At 41.1% G+C, this 16501-nt stretch overlaps 1 protein-coding gene across 2 annotated transcripts; it reads right to left on the reverse strand.

The window, feature by feature from the left end:
- Positions 1-5324: 5324 nt before the first annotated feature.
- tmem256 (transmembrane protein 256) lies at positions 5325-12311 on the reverse strand. Of its 2 annotated transcripts, XM_035950274.2 has the most exons (5): positions 12165-12311; positions 9866-9903; positions 8143-8223; positions 7218-7279; positions 5325-5993 (listed from the first exon to the last, which is right to left on the reverse strand). In XM_035950274.2, the coding sequence occupies exons 1-5, from the start codon at positions 12244-12246 to the stop codon at positions 5978-5980; spliced, it is 279 nt and encodes a 92-aa protein (XP_035806167.1). In that variant the 5' UTR covers positions 12247-12311; the 3' UTR covers positions 5325-5977. The 2 variants fall into 2 exon arrangements, with proteins under 2 accessions (XP_035806167.1, XP_023130603.1); XM_023274835.3 differs by lacking the exon at positions 7218-7279 and having other exon boundaries at positions 12165-12290.
- Positions 12312-16501: the final 4190 nt, after the last annotated feature.

Below are 16501 nucleotides of genomic sequence, written 5' to 3' on the forward strand. Positions count from 1 at the left end.
GTCCTGCTTTTTCAGGTTTGTGGATTGCAGCACACAATGCCAGAAAAAAGTATTCTTGCCAATTTTTGTGTTTTATTGTTTCACAGCTCTGAATCACAACCGATTTAATGTCTTCTTTTCCTGATCGCTCATTTTAGTAGGATGCATGTAAATCATCCCAGACGCACCCACTAACGAACACTTTAATACATCATAGTCGGAAAATCTGCCTCATTTTCAGAGTCCTGGTGTTGTACATGCTGGTTCACTGTCGCACCGTCATGACTGACTGGGACTCTTGAATGAGCCGTCAGTGATGCTATTAGTAGCAACTGTGCTTTTCCTGCTACGCGGAGCAGTTGAATCAGTCATCGGAGCAGTTTGACAGTTCGTGAAATATGCTTATTCACTTTTCTGGCAGAGTTCAATGAGAACTTTGATACCTCTGTCATATCTGTTAAATATGAAGCTCCAGCCAGCAGCTGATGAGCTTAGAATAAAGACTGGAAATGGGTAAACAGCTAGCATGGCTCTTTCCAAGTATTTCTTGGCTCTGAGCAGTTGCCAGATGACCAGCAGAGACTCCAGGAGATTACTGCGTCTGGCCAAGAAACAGTCTGGCACGAAATCCCCGTGAAATGGTGAATTGTGATTTTTACACTTTCGTTTTTGTACATATTAAACAAACTAAATATATGGTTAATTAATTCCTACTAATTAATAAGCTTCAGAAGATCTGACAGGCTGATTTCGGAGCATGAGACGGTGCCAGGCTAGCTCTCCCAAAATGTTTCTGGTCTTTATGTTAGGCTCGCTCAAAAAGTGGCTGTTATTCCATGAACATGATATTGATCTTTAATCCAACTCTCTGCCAGAAAGTTAATGAGTCTGTTTCCCAAAATGTCAAACTTTTACTTTCAGACAGAGAAAGAATCTGGCAAGCGCAGTAAAACTGAGTGACCATGCAAGAAGGAGTAAGCGGCAGTTAAACTGGGCCGGAGCCCAGCAGAGCTGAGCTCTTCATCCTGACATCCAAGTCACATCCCTCTCACACTTTGAAACATCCACATTCGGGCACTGTCTCAAGCTGTTCTTTGACTTTATTAAATAACTGTGTCCGTCTCACAACAGCACGATCGATGCATGTGTCTCCAAACGGAGAGACGAGCTGTAGGCAATTTAATTTTCTGATTTGGCATTGGGATCTTAGAGTCGCCTCATAAACCTAAAATGCTTTTCTGCACATTAAACTGTTTCACGCTGATTCCAGAAACAACAGTACAACCACCTGCCTAATATTGTATTGTCCTCGCTCATTCATCCAACATAGCCCTGAGGCATGGACTCCACCAGACCTCTAAAGGTGTCCAGACGTTAGACAAATTTGTGAAGTGGGGCTTCAATGGCACATCCCACAGACGCTCTGTTGGATTGAGATCTGGGGACTGTGGAAGCAAAACGCTTCAACACTTTCTCACAGTCCTCAAACTTGTTCCTAAACAATTTTTGCAGTTTGCTAGAGCGCATTATCTGTATGTGGTTTTGCAACAATAGGCTTTTTATCGATGCAGAGCTGTTTTAAGGCAGCCTGAACCTTTGTGCATAGTCAATCCGCAAGAGTTGTCCCTATAGAACATCTTCCGTGATCATTTTTAGGTTGAAAAAAGTACCTACTCAATGGAAGGTACTTCTGAGCAGCTTACTGTGTGGGTCTCAACTGATTGGTTAAATTCAGAGAGGACAACAAGGTTAATTTTTGCACCCTCTTGATGCTGTTTTCTCCTCTCCAATGTCATCTCCTTCATTGCATCTTCATTGTTCTATTTCCTTATAGAACTGGAGTTATGTCCAGTAACTACCATTTTTTAGACTTTACTTGCAGTCACTGGAAGCAGAAAGCCTGAAAGGCAGCTCTAGTAAACATTCATTCCCCAAGTTTCTGCAGCTGGACGCCACCTAATGCTTAGGTAGGTGTCAAAGTGGTGTCCACTCCAATGCCAGGACACAGCAGAACATTTCCAAAAGCATCACACCGCTTCTGCCAGCTTGCCTTCTTCACTTCGTACATCTTGTTGCTATATCTTCCACCTTCTTCCATTGCTCCATAGTCCAGTTCTAATGCTCCCATGTCCATTGTAGGTGCAAGGACAGCAAACTGCAATGCACTGTGTCCCAATACTTTTCTATCACAGCTAGCAGTGAGGTTTTTGAGCAATTTTTCTACAGCCTTCAGCCTTAGGTGCCCAATTTCAGTTTACCAGGTGACCTTCCTTGAAGGTACGTACCTACCACTGCATACCAGCAACACCCAACAAGACCTGTCATTCTGTAGATGCTCTGACCCAGGCATCTATCCATTATAATTCAGCCCTCAGATCCCATTTTTCTGACTTCCAACGCATCAACTCCAAGAACTGACTGCTCACTTGCCGCCTAATATACCCCACGTCTTGGCAGGTGTCAGTGTAACGAGATAATCAATGTTTTTCACTTCACCTCTCAGTGGTTTTAATGCTGTGGTCGATAACCGTACAGTGGAATAATTGGTGAGAAAGTGTATGGAGTCCAGTTGGTAGAGTTGTCATGGCAATGGATCTATTGAAAGGTGAAGTCAATAGTTTTTCCACAACGAACCTTGATGCTAACGTGATGATTTTAGTACATATTGTATGTGTGGTGCACATTCTTGAGAGGCCAGTATTAGGTAAATCAAGTTATCCATGTGAGGGTAGATGGTAAATAAAAGTTAAGATGCTGATTTACATATGGAAACTTGGATTTAATATGTGTAATCAAGTGCATCAGTTTGCAGAAATCCATTTTTTTCTCCTGCTGATACATTTCAAGAATGGGGTGTTCATTTAGCGGCATTGTAAGCTGAGTGCTGTAGAAAAACAATGTAAAGGAATGACAAGCGCTCCTCTTATTCACTGTGAAAGAACCAATCAGCTTTGTCAGAATCACCCTGGAAGTTATGGTAAAGGAGATTAAGGCCCAGACACAAGGGTCTCTCTTTATCTCGCTTTCCATTTCTCGCCCTCTCATGCGCTCACACATTAAATGTGGCCTCCCAGAGCAGAACGCTGTGATCCAGTTAATGGATTTTAACACTGAGGTGCTGTGCTGGCAGCAACAGGATCCACACATGTGAATGTCAGCTACAGAGACGAAGAAAAAAGTAGCAATAAAATAAGACTGCTCACATCTTGTCAGAGAATCACGCGATTTCCCACTCAAGTATTTAACAAGCTACTGAAAATTTGATGACGGCGCTTCAAATGTGCATCAAACAGAGCGGAACACCCTGTAACTTTCAGTCAGGTGTCTCCTGTAAACTTGGAAGCTGGGAGTCGGGGATGTGTGACTGGATGTCAGAGCTTTTCTCTATGTGTGATTGCTTGGTCCTGGAACAGCAGACGACTTCCCAGCAGCTACATAATTCCAATGAGGGCTTTATGAGTCGTGATCAAGAGCTCATTGGCAATGTGTTCGGTCAATAGTGCCTTCTCTTCTGAGCAGAGCCTCGGCTTATGTGCCGACCCCAGCAAATTGACCCGGAGATTTATACAGCTATTTTCTAAAGGTCCCCATTCGTGGGCCTACAGTCAGGAAGGAGAATTAGTGTTTCAATGGATTTCACTTTCAATTTGAATGCGGAGTGGTTGGAACATGGCCTCGGCTAAGGGGAAGGCCATTGGTAATGAACTCCTTTGTGCTCAGCCACTTAGAGAATCAAATGCTTGAGGCGATGAAGACATTCAGCACTGCAAGAGACATGACTTTCTTCAGCTGCCATAGGTGGTGAATCCTATGGATTTATCCACCCTTTGCTGAAAACCACTCAGAGAGGAAGCCAGTTCAAGTAGCACTGGTGAAAGTCAGTTGTGATCAGCTGGCCTTTGAGGACTATAATAAGCTGTAACTCCATCGAGCTTGCATTGATCCATACATGCAGGTGGAAAGAGTACTGAAAATCTGTACTCTAAGAAGTGACTTAAGGCTAAAAGATGGGAAAAAATGTTATTTACTGATTTAGCTTAACCTCTTAAGTTGCAGACATAATTTTGATGGTTTGCGTTGACATAATGTTGATAATTGTATCAAATTAATATTGTGTGTAATTTACACTCAAATTTCTGCATTAGTTGGTTTTAAACTAGATTCAAGTTAAGGTAACTTGATGAAATCCATTTGATGACTTAACCTTTTACCACTTTGAGGTCAGTATTTTAGGTTCCCTCATCAATTAAACAGTGGACCACTTTTTAAACTGGTGTTCACTATTATGGTAATTAAGTACATAACACTTACACATTCTTTGAAAAGAATGTTGAAATGCAAGCTGGAACTATTTTATTTTCCTGAATAATCAACTTAAAAGTGGTAAGTGAACAATACCTTTGATTGGAGAGGGAAAAACGACTTAGTTTGTTGGTTGAACAAAATATCAGAGTTAGAGTTCTCATAGCTCAACAAGATTGATGCAAACCGTATCATTATTATTTTTTTTTGTTGAGCCCAGACATTTTTTTGAATGTGTCGTCAAGTAGGAGCAGTGTTGCATCACCGATGTATCACTCAACAAGTAAAACTACTGGTGTTTAAAAAAAAGCTAGAGTAAAATAAGTATGCTTCTCAAAAATGAGTAAGTATTAGTTACTTTTTAACCACTGATGTTTAATGCATGATCAAGAGCAACCATTCAATCAAAACAGAAGATCCATGTAGAATTTTTAAATTTCAACTAAGCACATTTCTCTGAAGAATGAGAAATGTCAAATGGATCAAAAAAACAGCATAGTTCACTTTCTGAACCATTTGTTCATTTTCAGAAGGAGCTGATTTTCCCAAGCCTATCTAACTTTGGCCTGTGGTGTTTTGTTTATTTGCCTGTCTGTCATAGTATTTGTAGGCCTATTTGTGACCAAATAGCTGCATTGGTTACAAAAGTCCAAATGAAAGGTTTGGGAATGAATTGAAATTGTTAGCTTACACAATAGAGAACTATAATTTTATGTAAAAGAGAAGATTACACGATCTGAGAGTAAATTACAAACTTGAAAAGACTCAAGTATGAATTCTTTCCTCAAAAAATTACCCGATAAGACTAACAGTAGATAAATTAAAACCTCTTGTGCCAATAACAGAGAAATCAGTGAATCAGTATTGGATTTATGGTCTGTAGACCCTAAATAATATGTGCTAAATTGTATAGCAACTCATGCTGTAGTTGTTGAGTTATTTCATAAGAAAGCCACAACTCTCCACCTCATTATGGCTAAAGTAAAGCAGATAGTAAAACCACTAAGATCTCCCTCTGGGGACAATAATCAGCTACATGAAAGTTGCGTAATAAAAAATATTTATTTGAACTGAAATCCTTCGCATTCATTTTTACTCTATTTGGCCACCTATGCTGTTTAAATATACAGATACATATCAACTGTATTTACTGCAGTAGGGGAAAATACAGTAAAAACAGAATAATTACAAGACTATACTTGATTACTGAAAAGTATGTTAGCTTATTAATGATTTTCTTTCTGAGTGCAACACTAAAATGCTACTAAAGATAAAAACAATTCACAGCATTTTATTTTGAAGCAATAAATTCTTCTTCTTCTCCAGTTTAACTCATCAAAGGGCCTCAGTCAGAAACAGACAGCAATGGTCGAAAAGTGATAATCCTGTTGTGACCTTATCTCCTGGTGACACCCACAGCCCAAGGCAGGCAGCGGTTGGATGGGTGACATTATAACTCAGCGCTGCCCCTCAGCCAAACTCTTACAAGCTCTCCAGTTCATCCATTAGCAGTCTGACAGTTTAGTGTCACATAGTGGCCCCTTGGAGAAGACGTGAGCTGTCACAGTTCAGAGAATCATGGCCAGCCAGCCGGCGATCATAGCGACGCCCCCAATGGGAGCCACTTTGCGGAGGCCGGGGTCCCCTGTCAGAGCCTGGTGGTACAAAGCGCCACAGAACATCCCCATGCCCGCGATCAGGATGGTACCGGCCTGTCGGGAAACAGCATTTTTAATCAGTAAGGTTACAACTGTACAAAGAAGCTTTCAGAGTTACGGTGGAAGAACACAGAAAAGTTTCCCAAATCAAGACATACACATAAATCTATGAATGTGAAGTGGAAATATACAGCCTGCCTCCAGTCACATAACGCCGCAGAAAAGACGCAAACTGAGTTGGGGATGGTGAATCAGCCTGTCCAAACCTTCCAGCAGCCAAGGCCAAATGTTTGCCTCCACTCTGGTTTCAAAGCATCCTTTTAACTCTGACAATGCACCATATTTCATTCAGTGTGGAGCACGGCAACCTTTTCAGCCTCCACATCGCTGTCAGAAAAGCTGAAGTGCCCCTTCAATGACACCTCTCGCCATTTTCCAAGGATTTTTGAAAATTATTTCAAATTGGATGTTATTTAACACTGTTTAAAAAATGCCCATGCACGGAGTGATTCTGAAATTGCCAGTACATTTTCAGTGCATTTAGTGGAATTCACATTCAAACTGCTACCGCTTGCTGTGTCAGAAAACTGGGCCATTTAACCATTTACCAACCATTTACCAACACTGTTCTCCATTCAGTTCTGTTTCTGCCATTTTAAAAAGGACCTATTTGATCTCTTTGCTTGCTTGCTAACTAGCTTTCATACATTTTCAACTGCGATTGGTCATGTTCATCAGTTAATATAATAAACATCAGGCTTATACCAATTTACAACCCAATTTGTGCATCGATTTTCCTCTGAAACAAATTCCAAATTAATCTACTCCACCATCTCTGCACATATCCAAGTTCTCCTATTACAGGCCAGCCTAAAATAACATTATAAAACAGGGGAGGTGTGCCAATATGGGGGCTGAAAATACAAATGAAGACGTGCCAGGGGATGTGAGAATATCGGTTTCTTAGGAAATACAGAAGGTGGAAGTTTAAAGTAGCAATCTCTAGATCTGTTTCATAGGGTTGCTGTGCTTGCTGCCACAGAAGAGAAGGAAAGATTCTGTTTTTGTCGTAATACTACAGCATCCTGCATTATTCAAAGCAGAGTTGTGTGAAACTCCACTACAAACACAGAACTAGATAAAGTAATTGTAATCCCAGTGACAGCAGTCTGACAGATCTGTCAGAATCTGTGGATGAATCAAGGAGGCCATAGAGATCAGGAAGCAGACTAGCAGTTCCATGAACCGGGATGAGGGGGCCTTCACCCTCTCGCATACCTGGGATTCCATCCTCCAGAGACCACTGGACGGCGAGGGGCGTGACCGGTCTGACAAACGGTCTGTAAAACCAAATACTTTCCTTACTTAGTTGTCAGTTTAAAAGTAACACTATTCTAAAGGTCTGCCAAATACTTGCGGATTTATGTGCAAGCGAAAATCTACGTCACACATACCCTTGTGGGAAAAGAAAGCATGAATTGGCCTTAATGGTACAGATGGATAACTGGAGATTTAAGCTAGGTATTTGCAGCTCACTCTGTACTTGAAACTAGCATTTGTGAAGTTTGTTTAGGAACTGATAAGCAGAATTAAAATAAAACATAGTAATGATTCTTTTGAAAACTCTGGGAACCCAACCCCGGTAACAGGCTAGGGTCAGTTCACTGTCTGTATATGGGTCATGCCTCAGTAACAATAAAACATCACCACATATGAAGGGAAAGAGGAGTGTTGTCTTATGAGAAAGATAACTGCTTGGTCATGGAACACCTACCGTTGTGCACTTCTTGTGATTTTGTACGGGAACGTCACCACATACAACCAGTGTGTAAAACTGGGCATGCAAGGACTTTAATATAATCTCATCAGTGGTGCTTCATTTGACAAACAGCAGTGATTTCACAGACAGATTGCCACTTTAATATTTAGGCTTAAACTCCACAACATGGGCTGATTCTTCTGCATTTTTCCCCATAACATGTCTTTCCATATTCATTCAAAAGTTTTTAAAAGTGTCCATTGCTGTTTATAAGGCTGAGTTCATTCAAAACAGCATCTTCTGTAATTATGGCCCAAAGGAATACTGCTTCTGTGAGTGAAGACACACAGAAAAGACCAGAGTGACACTAACACACTGGTTCCATTTCAAAGCATACTTAAGTACCTCCATCCCTCAGAGATGGTATTAGGCGTCCATACTCACCACAGCAGGTTTGCCAGAGTGGGCAGCTCCCAGCAGGGCCAGGCTGTGGTAAAAATGGTACTTGTTGGCAGTTTCAAATAGCTGAAAAGGCACATACACAAAAGGCAGAGCTTTCAGAAGTATCCAGCTCTCTCTAATCAGTCTTCAGCTCAATCAAACATTTTCTGGAAAGGCCTGAAAAGGGCTAGTATTATGGAGTGTGAATGGATTATAAGAGGAGACGTAATGAGCCACTAATGTAGAAGGGCCGCTATCAGACACCTATTACACCATTTTCATCAATTAGGGCAAGTTCTCTAATGACACAAGGGACAGATCTTACTCTGAAAGAGAAACCTTTTACTATTTTTTGAGGTTAAGAAAGTTTCCAGATCAATAGTGCAATTCAACAAGTGAGAAAAAATGATCTTTTAGCAACTTTTTAGCTTGCTGTGAGTGAATAAGTGTTTCTACAGTGACTTTAAATCAAGATGATGATCAGCAGCAAGTTCACTCAAGCAGAAAATGTTTTTAGAGATGTATCAAAAGTTGTAAACAGCCTCCTGCACACTGTCGAACCTGCAAAAATACTTTTATGTGCAGCACTTTGGTGCTAAACCTTCAACAGTTTCCAGAATCACACAACAATCTAGTAAAGTAAAACACTATGTAAAGCAGCAGTCGTCCATGTATCTCCACAGCCTTTACTTTAAATAGATAAATTACTATACAATTAATGCATAAAAAGCAACATATGGGGAAATTGGTTTCTAAATTTACACTGATGTCTTTTTTTGCAAAATATCATTTAAAAATGCCCTGCACATTTTATATGTTTTGTAAGACATAATAGCAGATATTCAGATGAAAAAGTAGACTTTTCGAGCGCTCTTGAAGCTGCTTTTCTATCATAATGGTTCATATTATGCTATGTAAGTACATGTCTCCCTCAAGTGGGAGGTAACGAGTTTGGGTTTAGAAAATTCGTCTTTTTTGTGAATTACTTTACATTTTTCACTTGTGCAAACTGCAACTCTTTCATGTTTACAAACTTCTAAATTAGTCAGCTCTCTCATGTGCCAATATTGAATAGCCAATACTAGTGCTGTAATATCCTGTGATGTAATAGCAATCTTTAGGGTATTGAGATGTAGCACTTATCCAACACTGGTCATTCAGCAAGACTACTGCCCTTTTCTCTACTGGTTCTCTTCACATCAGATGTTAATTTCTTACTTATGGCCATTATTTCTATTATTTATTACCTAGCTCTGGACTCTCTGACAGTCAGCAGCCTCTGAATTATAAAACTGTGGTCTGTCAAATCCACGGGAGTAAATGTTTTCAAACTCTTCAGTTTGAAAACTACTTTTTACAACCAATACTTGTGACATTAAAATAAAGTGTTTTTTCAGGCAGGTAATAAATTCAGTTACAAAAACTCTTCTAAATATTATTGCCCTGTATTTATAGGCATATTCTTTCATAATTCCAGTTGTATTCAGGTCGCCATCCTTACACAAAATCTAGAATCATGCTTTCTTTCACTTCCCATGTAAATACATTCCTCTGGGTTCACCTTCAAATGTAACCTGCAAGATTTTGGGGGTGTCGCTTTATAGTTATCAAAACATTTAATATAAATGGTTTGGGGAGTCAGACAGCCGATATCAATGTGCAAAGACTTTCTTAATATTGAAACAGCATCAAAAAAACATCAACAGAATTTCTTCTATTTACATACCACTCTCTGGTAGTCATCTGGGTCACTGTTTTTGAAACCTAAAAGGAAAAAAATATGGAACAGAAAAAATGAAATGGTGCAGTATGGAAATTAAATGTAACATATAATCACATATGAACTAAATATGACACAGGGTGATGATAAGTTTAATGACTTCCCATGAGTCCTGCACACATCATTTTAATAACTATTTCTTTATGGATCACAAATCCTCTGAAGCCATGAGGCTTCCAGTAGTTCTTGTGAAACCAGGAAAATGGTTCTACAAGATAACGGCTATAGACTGGTGCGGCTCTTATTCAGTCCTGATTCTTTCGCCTTATGTTAATTTTAAAAATTAGATCCTTCACATCCGTTAGTGCTTCTTTTTTCCATTTTGACATCTGAAATATGCTCTACGTGGGTACTACTCAAGTTTCCCTTTAGTTGGTTCAAAATGCTGCTGCCAAGATTATCATCGGTTCAAGAAAACATGATCATATATGGTCATTGTTGCACCTTCTGCATCAACTGGAAGTAAATTTCATCCTCTGTTCGAGTCTATTAGTATGCACAGAACAAAATTTATGTCCACTCTACAACAGCAGTAGTGTTCATGTGGTGAAAACACAAGTGCAGACCTACTGCACATGAACAAAACCAGTCCTTCAACAAAAAAAATAGTATGAAAACAATGACATGGCAGTTTTATCAAGGCGTAACATTCAAAATTTTGCTGTTTTCAAAAACTGCTAAGCCCCTACACCTATCTATGTTAGGTATCTACAAACTCCTTATAAGCCTGGGTGTTGTGGTTCAGTGAGCCCTAATATCAGCAGATATATAGTGGTCTTTTGGTTGTTTCCAGAGCCCGACTGGTGATTAAGGCCAGTGTTATAACAGGCACTGGGCATCTGAAATGATATTGATAGCCTTGAATCAATTCATCTGTCCTTCTGATCATTCTTTAAAACCTTTCAAAATAAGACAATATCACTGATACATATATTTTGTTTCTTCTGTGTTATTCCACCAGCAGATCTAATTGGCACTCCAACATTTTGTGAGCACAGCCGTTAGAGCAGGGGTAGCCAACACGGTGCCCGCGGGCACCTGGTTGCCCGCAGAGACCATGTGAGTTGCCCGCAACACATGCTCTGAAAATAACACTAGTCACCATGAAATTCCTTACAAAAATTATAGTTGCTGTTCTTTTTAAATCAAAAATACTTACATTAATGCAGATTTGAAATTACAATATTTATTATAATTTATTTATTTATTTATCTTTTTTTTTTTTTTTTAAAACAAAAATGTCTTCGGTGTAAATGAACTGTGACCTTGTCGGAGTCAAAGTTTACTGCGCATGTCAAACCACCACGTCATTCTTTGCTGAAGCTTCCGGGCGCAGACACTTTGGGAAGCTAGATGTGGTTTTTACCCCCAAAACTTGACAAGAGAAGTGAAAGAGAAAACACTATTTTCACGATGACTGGGAGGAAGAGTTCTTTTTCATGACAGTGAAAGGTAAAAGTCTGTGTCCTATTTGCGGGGCGACTATTGCATCGGCAAAGTGGCACAATGTGCAGAGACACTACTTTAGCCGCTACAAAGCTTCCATGCTAACTAGCCACCTGGTATCACATAGACTGTATGCGCACTACGGACAGGAAAAGCCAGGACTTAAAGGCAGCTGTGGCATCTACTACGCGGCGAAAAGTTTCTTCGTGGAGAAAAATGTACCATTAGAAAAGTTTGTTTTAGTGACAACGGACAGGGCTCCTCCATGACGGGTCGCCATGCAGGCTTCATTGTACGATGCAGAGGTGTAAATCAACACAGATAAGACTAATTAAAAAGCAAACAACTGGTCTAGCTAGACAGCACGCACTGTGGTATTAATGTGGAAGTAGAATGACCTTAGTATTGGATTAATTTAGTAACTGTGTACTTATCAGGGTGAAATATGCCTCTAATGTTTCAAGATCTTAACTCTAGTATGTTTCCCATTCACCCACCATGACACTCTGGGGAGGCGGGTCACCTTCATTACGAAATTGTGTATTTTAGGGACATAACGCGCTGCCTGGTAGTTAGTTAGGAAGCCGAATTAAAGATTAGCCTGTAAAAGATTATCAACAGTCAACATATTGGTAGTTTAGCTTTAGGTAGCCGCGCGGTAAGTAGCCGAACTTTAAATTGCCATATTTTGATATGGAGTCTGGAGAAGGTAAACGCTAGCATGCTAGTCCTCCCTGACTCCGTTCACTATTTTGCTGAATTAGAAAGTTACGGAGAGTAAGCTAATGTTTACGCCTACCATGAGCTCCGTACGCCCCAGCTGCCACCGCCGAGGCCCCGGACAGAGCCGCTAACCTTCGGACCACAACAGAAGCGTTCATGTTGCGTAGCTGCGTTTATCCAACAACCGGAAGACGAGTAACCGTAATGTTGCGTTCACGAACTTTTTATACCTTCGGTGCTCTGAAATCGCTTCTTACGGACCATTAGCTACCTATGAGTTAGCTATAGCATTATAAAGTAACAACAACAAGGCTAAAACAGAACACATATGCCAAAATGCTAGCAAAAGATATTAAACAATTACTTTAACTAATATGACACTTCGCTTCGCATTAATTTGAGTTTCGACAAAGGTCTCGCTTCTTGGCTACTTGTGCGAGAGCTCCGTGTGTTCTCCTAATTACGACACTCCCGTGAGCTCCTGAACGCCGCACCGCTGTTGTATGGAGCCGCGCTCGTTCCAGGGCTTCCAGCTTCCGGGCACATCTGCTTGGGAGACTTGAACCAAAATGGCGACTGTCGTGCCACAGTTTCAGCCCCACGGGGCAAATTTCAGAACTCCACCGAGCAGATCTGACTGACATGACACTTGAGCAGTCATTGTTATGCCTTTAGGTTTCCTGTTTGAGGCCGTGCATGTGAGCGTAGGCTCTTCATGCTCCTATTGATGGTCACTGTTGACTTTCACAGCTTTTATGTAGAATTGCAGAGCAGAATTGCAGAGTAAACATTCAAAAGCAGTTCTTTTTTGTTGCTAAATCTGATCCTGTTGTAGCTACACTTGATGCACATTGACCTTCACTGTGCAAAACGCAAAGGAAATTTAACATTCTTATGTTTCACTTCTTGTTGAGTTGAGGACCTCCCATCTAAAATGCATTAGTCAAGGCAGGGCTGAGTTATAGTATTGTGATGCATTCGTATAAATAATTAATTTTCTCCACAGAGAGGTTGCTTGAGCTTTAGAGACGAGTTTATGCTGCCTCTTTTTCAGAATCACCAAACCGCCACATTACACCGAACGATAAACTTAACGGTGCGGAGGGTGCATTCTGTGCAACGCTTTGTAATTTATCTGCATATTTTTGGAAACGCCGGTGAATTTCTGTGCTTTGGAAAATTACCCGTTATGTTTGATGCATTTTCCTGCCTGGTGAATGTGTTGTGGACTAATTCTGATGTTACCCTTTGATGTAAACACACTAATCCCTGTAGAGATCCTGCCAAAAGGGGGAGCTGTATTGCTTTCTCATGTGCCAAAGTTTGTGGATGGATGAAGTGCGCGCATGTGTGTGTGTGTGTGTGTGTGTGTGTGTGTGTGTGTGTGTGTGTGTGTGTGTGTGTGTGTGTGTGTGTGTGTGTGTGCTTGCACAGAGGGGGCAGGGGGACTTCTTCCAATTATCATTTTGAAATTGCACAGGGTCACACTGCATTACTGGAGTCGCTAAACCGCAGTTTCCGCCGAGCCTCGTCCTTAGCTGACTTTGACACAGCATTAACACAATGCATACAATTAACACATTTTAATGACCATGTAGCTAATTAAAAATAGGCCTTACGAGTCAGAAGCTGTCATCATCAACTGTGAACTGAACCTGAGCAGGCCTCCGCCATCCGTCACATACGCTCATGCACATTTGGACCTCCTGTTGGCATGATTTGCAGCACCGCCTGCATGTATGCGGAAGGATGTTTGCTTACTTTGCACACAGTCCAATCACACACAGGTCATTTCCATTCTGGCCCGTGGTAGAAGGAGCGGCAAGGACAACAATAAAGTATGGCTTTACATCTTGTTCCCGCAGACAAGCAGCAAATTATCTCTAAGTCCCAGCAGCATGGCTCTGTGAGGTTCCTCCAAGAGCCAACATCCATCTCACTTCAGCCGAGCCGCCTGCCTGTCCTCTCTTCTGCTCTCCGGTGACCGCTTCAGTCTTCGCCAGTCCTCGCAGTGTTTGAGCAGAAGTGTGTGCATGTATGTGTCTGATCTCCTTGGATTGGTCGCCCCTGGGCTGTCTTATCGTGATGGAGCTCCTGTCCGAGGACACATCCAGCCCTCACAACGACCACAAACAGTCAAGCAGAACATTATTTGCTTTACGGGGAAATGGAGAGGCCTCACTGGAAAAAAAGCCCCTCTCAAAACAAGAAAAAAAACTTGTTTCAAGGAAATTTTACCTTGAAATAAGTGAAAAAAATCTGCCAATAGAACAATTGAAAAATGGCTCGGTAAGATTACTTGAAATAAGATATGATATTTAGAATATTGAGATCTTAATATTAGCTGGGAAAACTGTCTTAAAATAAGCCAGACATGCTTAAAAAAATAGCAGTTTTTCACTCAAAAATAGATTTTTGCTTTCATGTAACCTCCTAACTTGAAATGTATTAAACTTATTCTGAGTTTTCTTGTAAAATACAACTCAAAACAAGATAATTTCAAGATTGCTTGACTTAACAAGATATTTAAGATGCATTGTCTTAAAACAAGTCCCTTCATCTTGCTGAAATGTCACTTGTTAAGTGAATTTATCTTAAGTGGGATGAGACATTTTGACTAAAAATAAGACAAATAGACTTGCAAAGATTTTGAGTTTTTGCAGTGCACTTACTCCAAAATGTAGCCTGCACATTTACATGATAATAGTGCAACCCTTTTCTTGCAGCTGCATGACAATGACAAAGAAGGATTCTTTCATCCAGAAAGAAAACAAGAATTGCCGCAACAATGTGCCATCCATTTCCACATTTAAAAACACCTGGAATCTCTCGTTCCTCTCAGCTTAATGTACTGCCGTGGGTTGTTTTGAAAATCCAATTTTGTGTTCTTGTTAGCGAGATATATCTGGCGGTAATGCATCTTTGCTCTCCAAAGAATTCAAGGCAAATAAAGCAGGAGGCAGGCTGTCTCGTCAACATAAAAATAAAAATCCTGCTTTGTTTTGCTAGTTGCAGGTGGAGGCGAGACCCCAAAGATTATTTCAAGAAATAACTCTGAATGATGCTCTCTGCGTCGTGATGCTGTTTGAAATGTCACAAGTGTCATCCTCCACTGTCACGAGTTTCTCTTGTCTGAAAGTGAAAAAAAAACAAACATCAAAAACAGCACGGCTACCCCTGCAAGCAAAAAATCCTCTTTTTTTTGGAGCCGAAAGCTTCGCCTGCTGAGTGGCGTGCTTCCTCCCTCCCCTCCCCACGATAAGGAGATTTAGAAAGAGCCCAACGTTTCTGAAATTCTCCATTAACCTTGATGTGTTTTGATGGTTGCCGGCCTTCGCTGTCTTCAGTTCACTTTGAGAAGCTGCAACCATGGCCAATTATCTATCTGTTGGGGCGCTTTCATGTCTGCGAGATGTTTAGTCGCAAATGTCCGTATTGTGGCCTGGTGTCACAGCTTTTCATGCTCCGGCTCTGTCACTAGTCCATGTCATTTCATCCCTTTCAGCAAAGAGGAAAGAATGGAGGGGGGAGAGAGAGAGAGGCAGGGGGAGGCAAAGAGAGATAGAAGAGACAAGCCTGTCGAGTGACATTTTGTCTGGTTGTCCGGGCTATTGTGTGCTGGGGGAGACAGCACCAGTCACTGCCATTACACTGGCTAGCGGAGTGACACACACACACACACCCTGGACCCAAACAGCCTCAGGTACACACAAACACACACAACACAGGAAATACTGTTCCGTGGCAAAAAAGTTCATTTTCCTGTCTGGCTGGTGGTGTTGCAGGTTGTTACAATCAAAACACAACCAAGCTTCTTAATGTCTGGTTTGTCAGTTTTGTGCACACACACACACACACAAAAAACAAACACTCAGTCATGCACAAGCTTGAAATCTCAAATATCCACACACACACATGCTCAGAGTTGCAGTTGCAGCAGGCTCCCCACTCCGAACGAGCATAATTAGCACGCTCGTTAACCTCATCTGCATCTCTCTTCAAAGGAGATCGATGCAAATGGATAGGATTTCGCCACCGGCAGCAATTAGGCCAAAAAAATATCCTAGCTGGGGAGACTTGGTTACAAGCAAGGCAATAGTTGGTTTCATCGCAGGGAATAAGTTTATTTTCTATGCCCCCCCTCCTCCCTCCCCCCTCTCCTTCCTGTGCTGAGAACATAATAGAATCCAAACGGAAGGCTTTCATTTACTCTCATGTCAAATCAAGTTGTGTTTAATCGGTACCAGCCCTCCTGGTTATCACAAAACCCTGAGCTCTGAGGGAGAATGCAGTTTCATTTGGAAAAGGCAACGCTTACACCCATTTGTTCTGCTAACAAGTATTGGCTTTGCAGTCATATCCTGAAATATCTTATTCCTCAGTGCCATCAGGCTCAATTGTTATCCAAGAACT

This window comes from Amphiprion ocellaris, chromosome 23, assembly GCF_022539595.1.
Source record: "Amphiprion ocellaris isolate individual 3 ecotype Okinawa chromosome 23, ASM2253959v1, whole genome shotgun sequence".
Lineage (NCBI taxonomy): Eukaryota > Metazoa > Chordata > Actinopteri > Pomacentridae > Amphiprion > Amphiprion ocellaris.

Coding starts and splice junctions, on each gene's coding strand:
- tmem256 (XM_023274835.3), bottom strand. CDS start 12,246: ATGAACGCTTCTGTTGTGGTCCGAAGGTTAGCGGCTCTGTCCGGGGCC. Junction 8,224..9,865: donor CAGATGACTACCAGAGAGTG/GTATGTAAATAG, acceptor GTGCCTTTTCAG/CTATTTGAAACTGCCAACAA. Junction 5,994..8,142: donor ACTCTGGCAAACCTGCTGTG/GTGAGTATGGAC, acceptor GTTTCCCGACAG/GCCGGTACCATCCTGATCGC.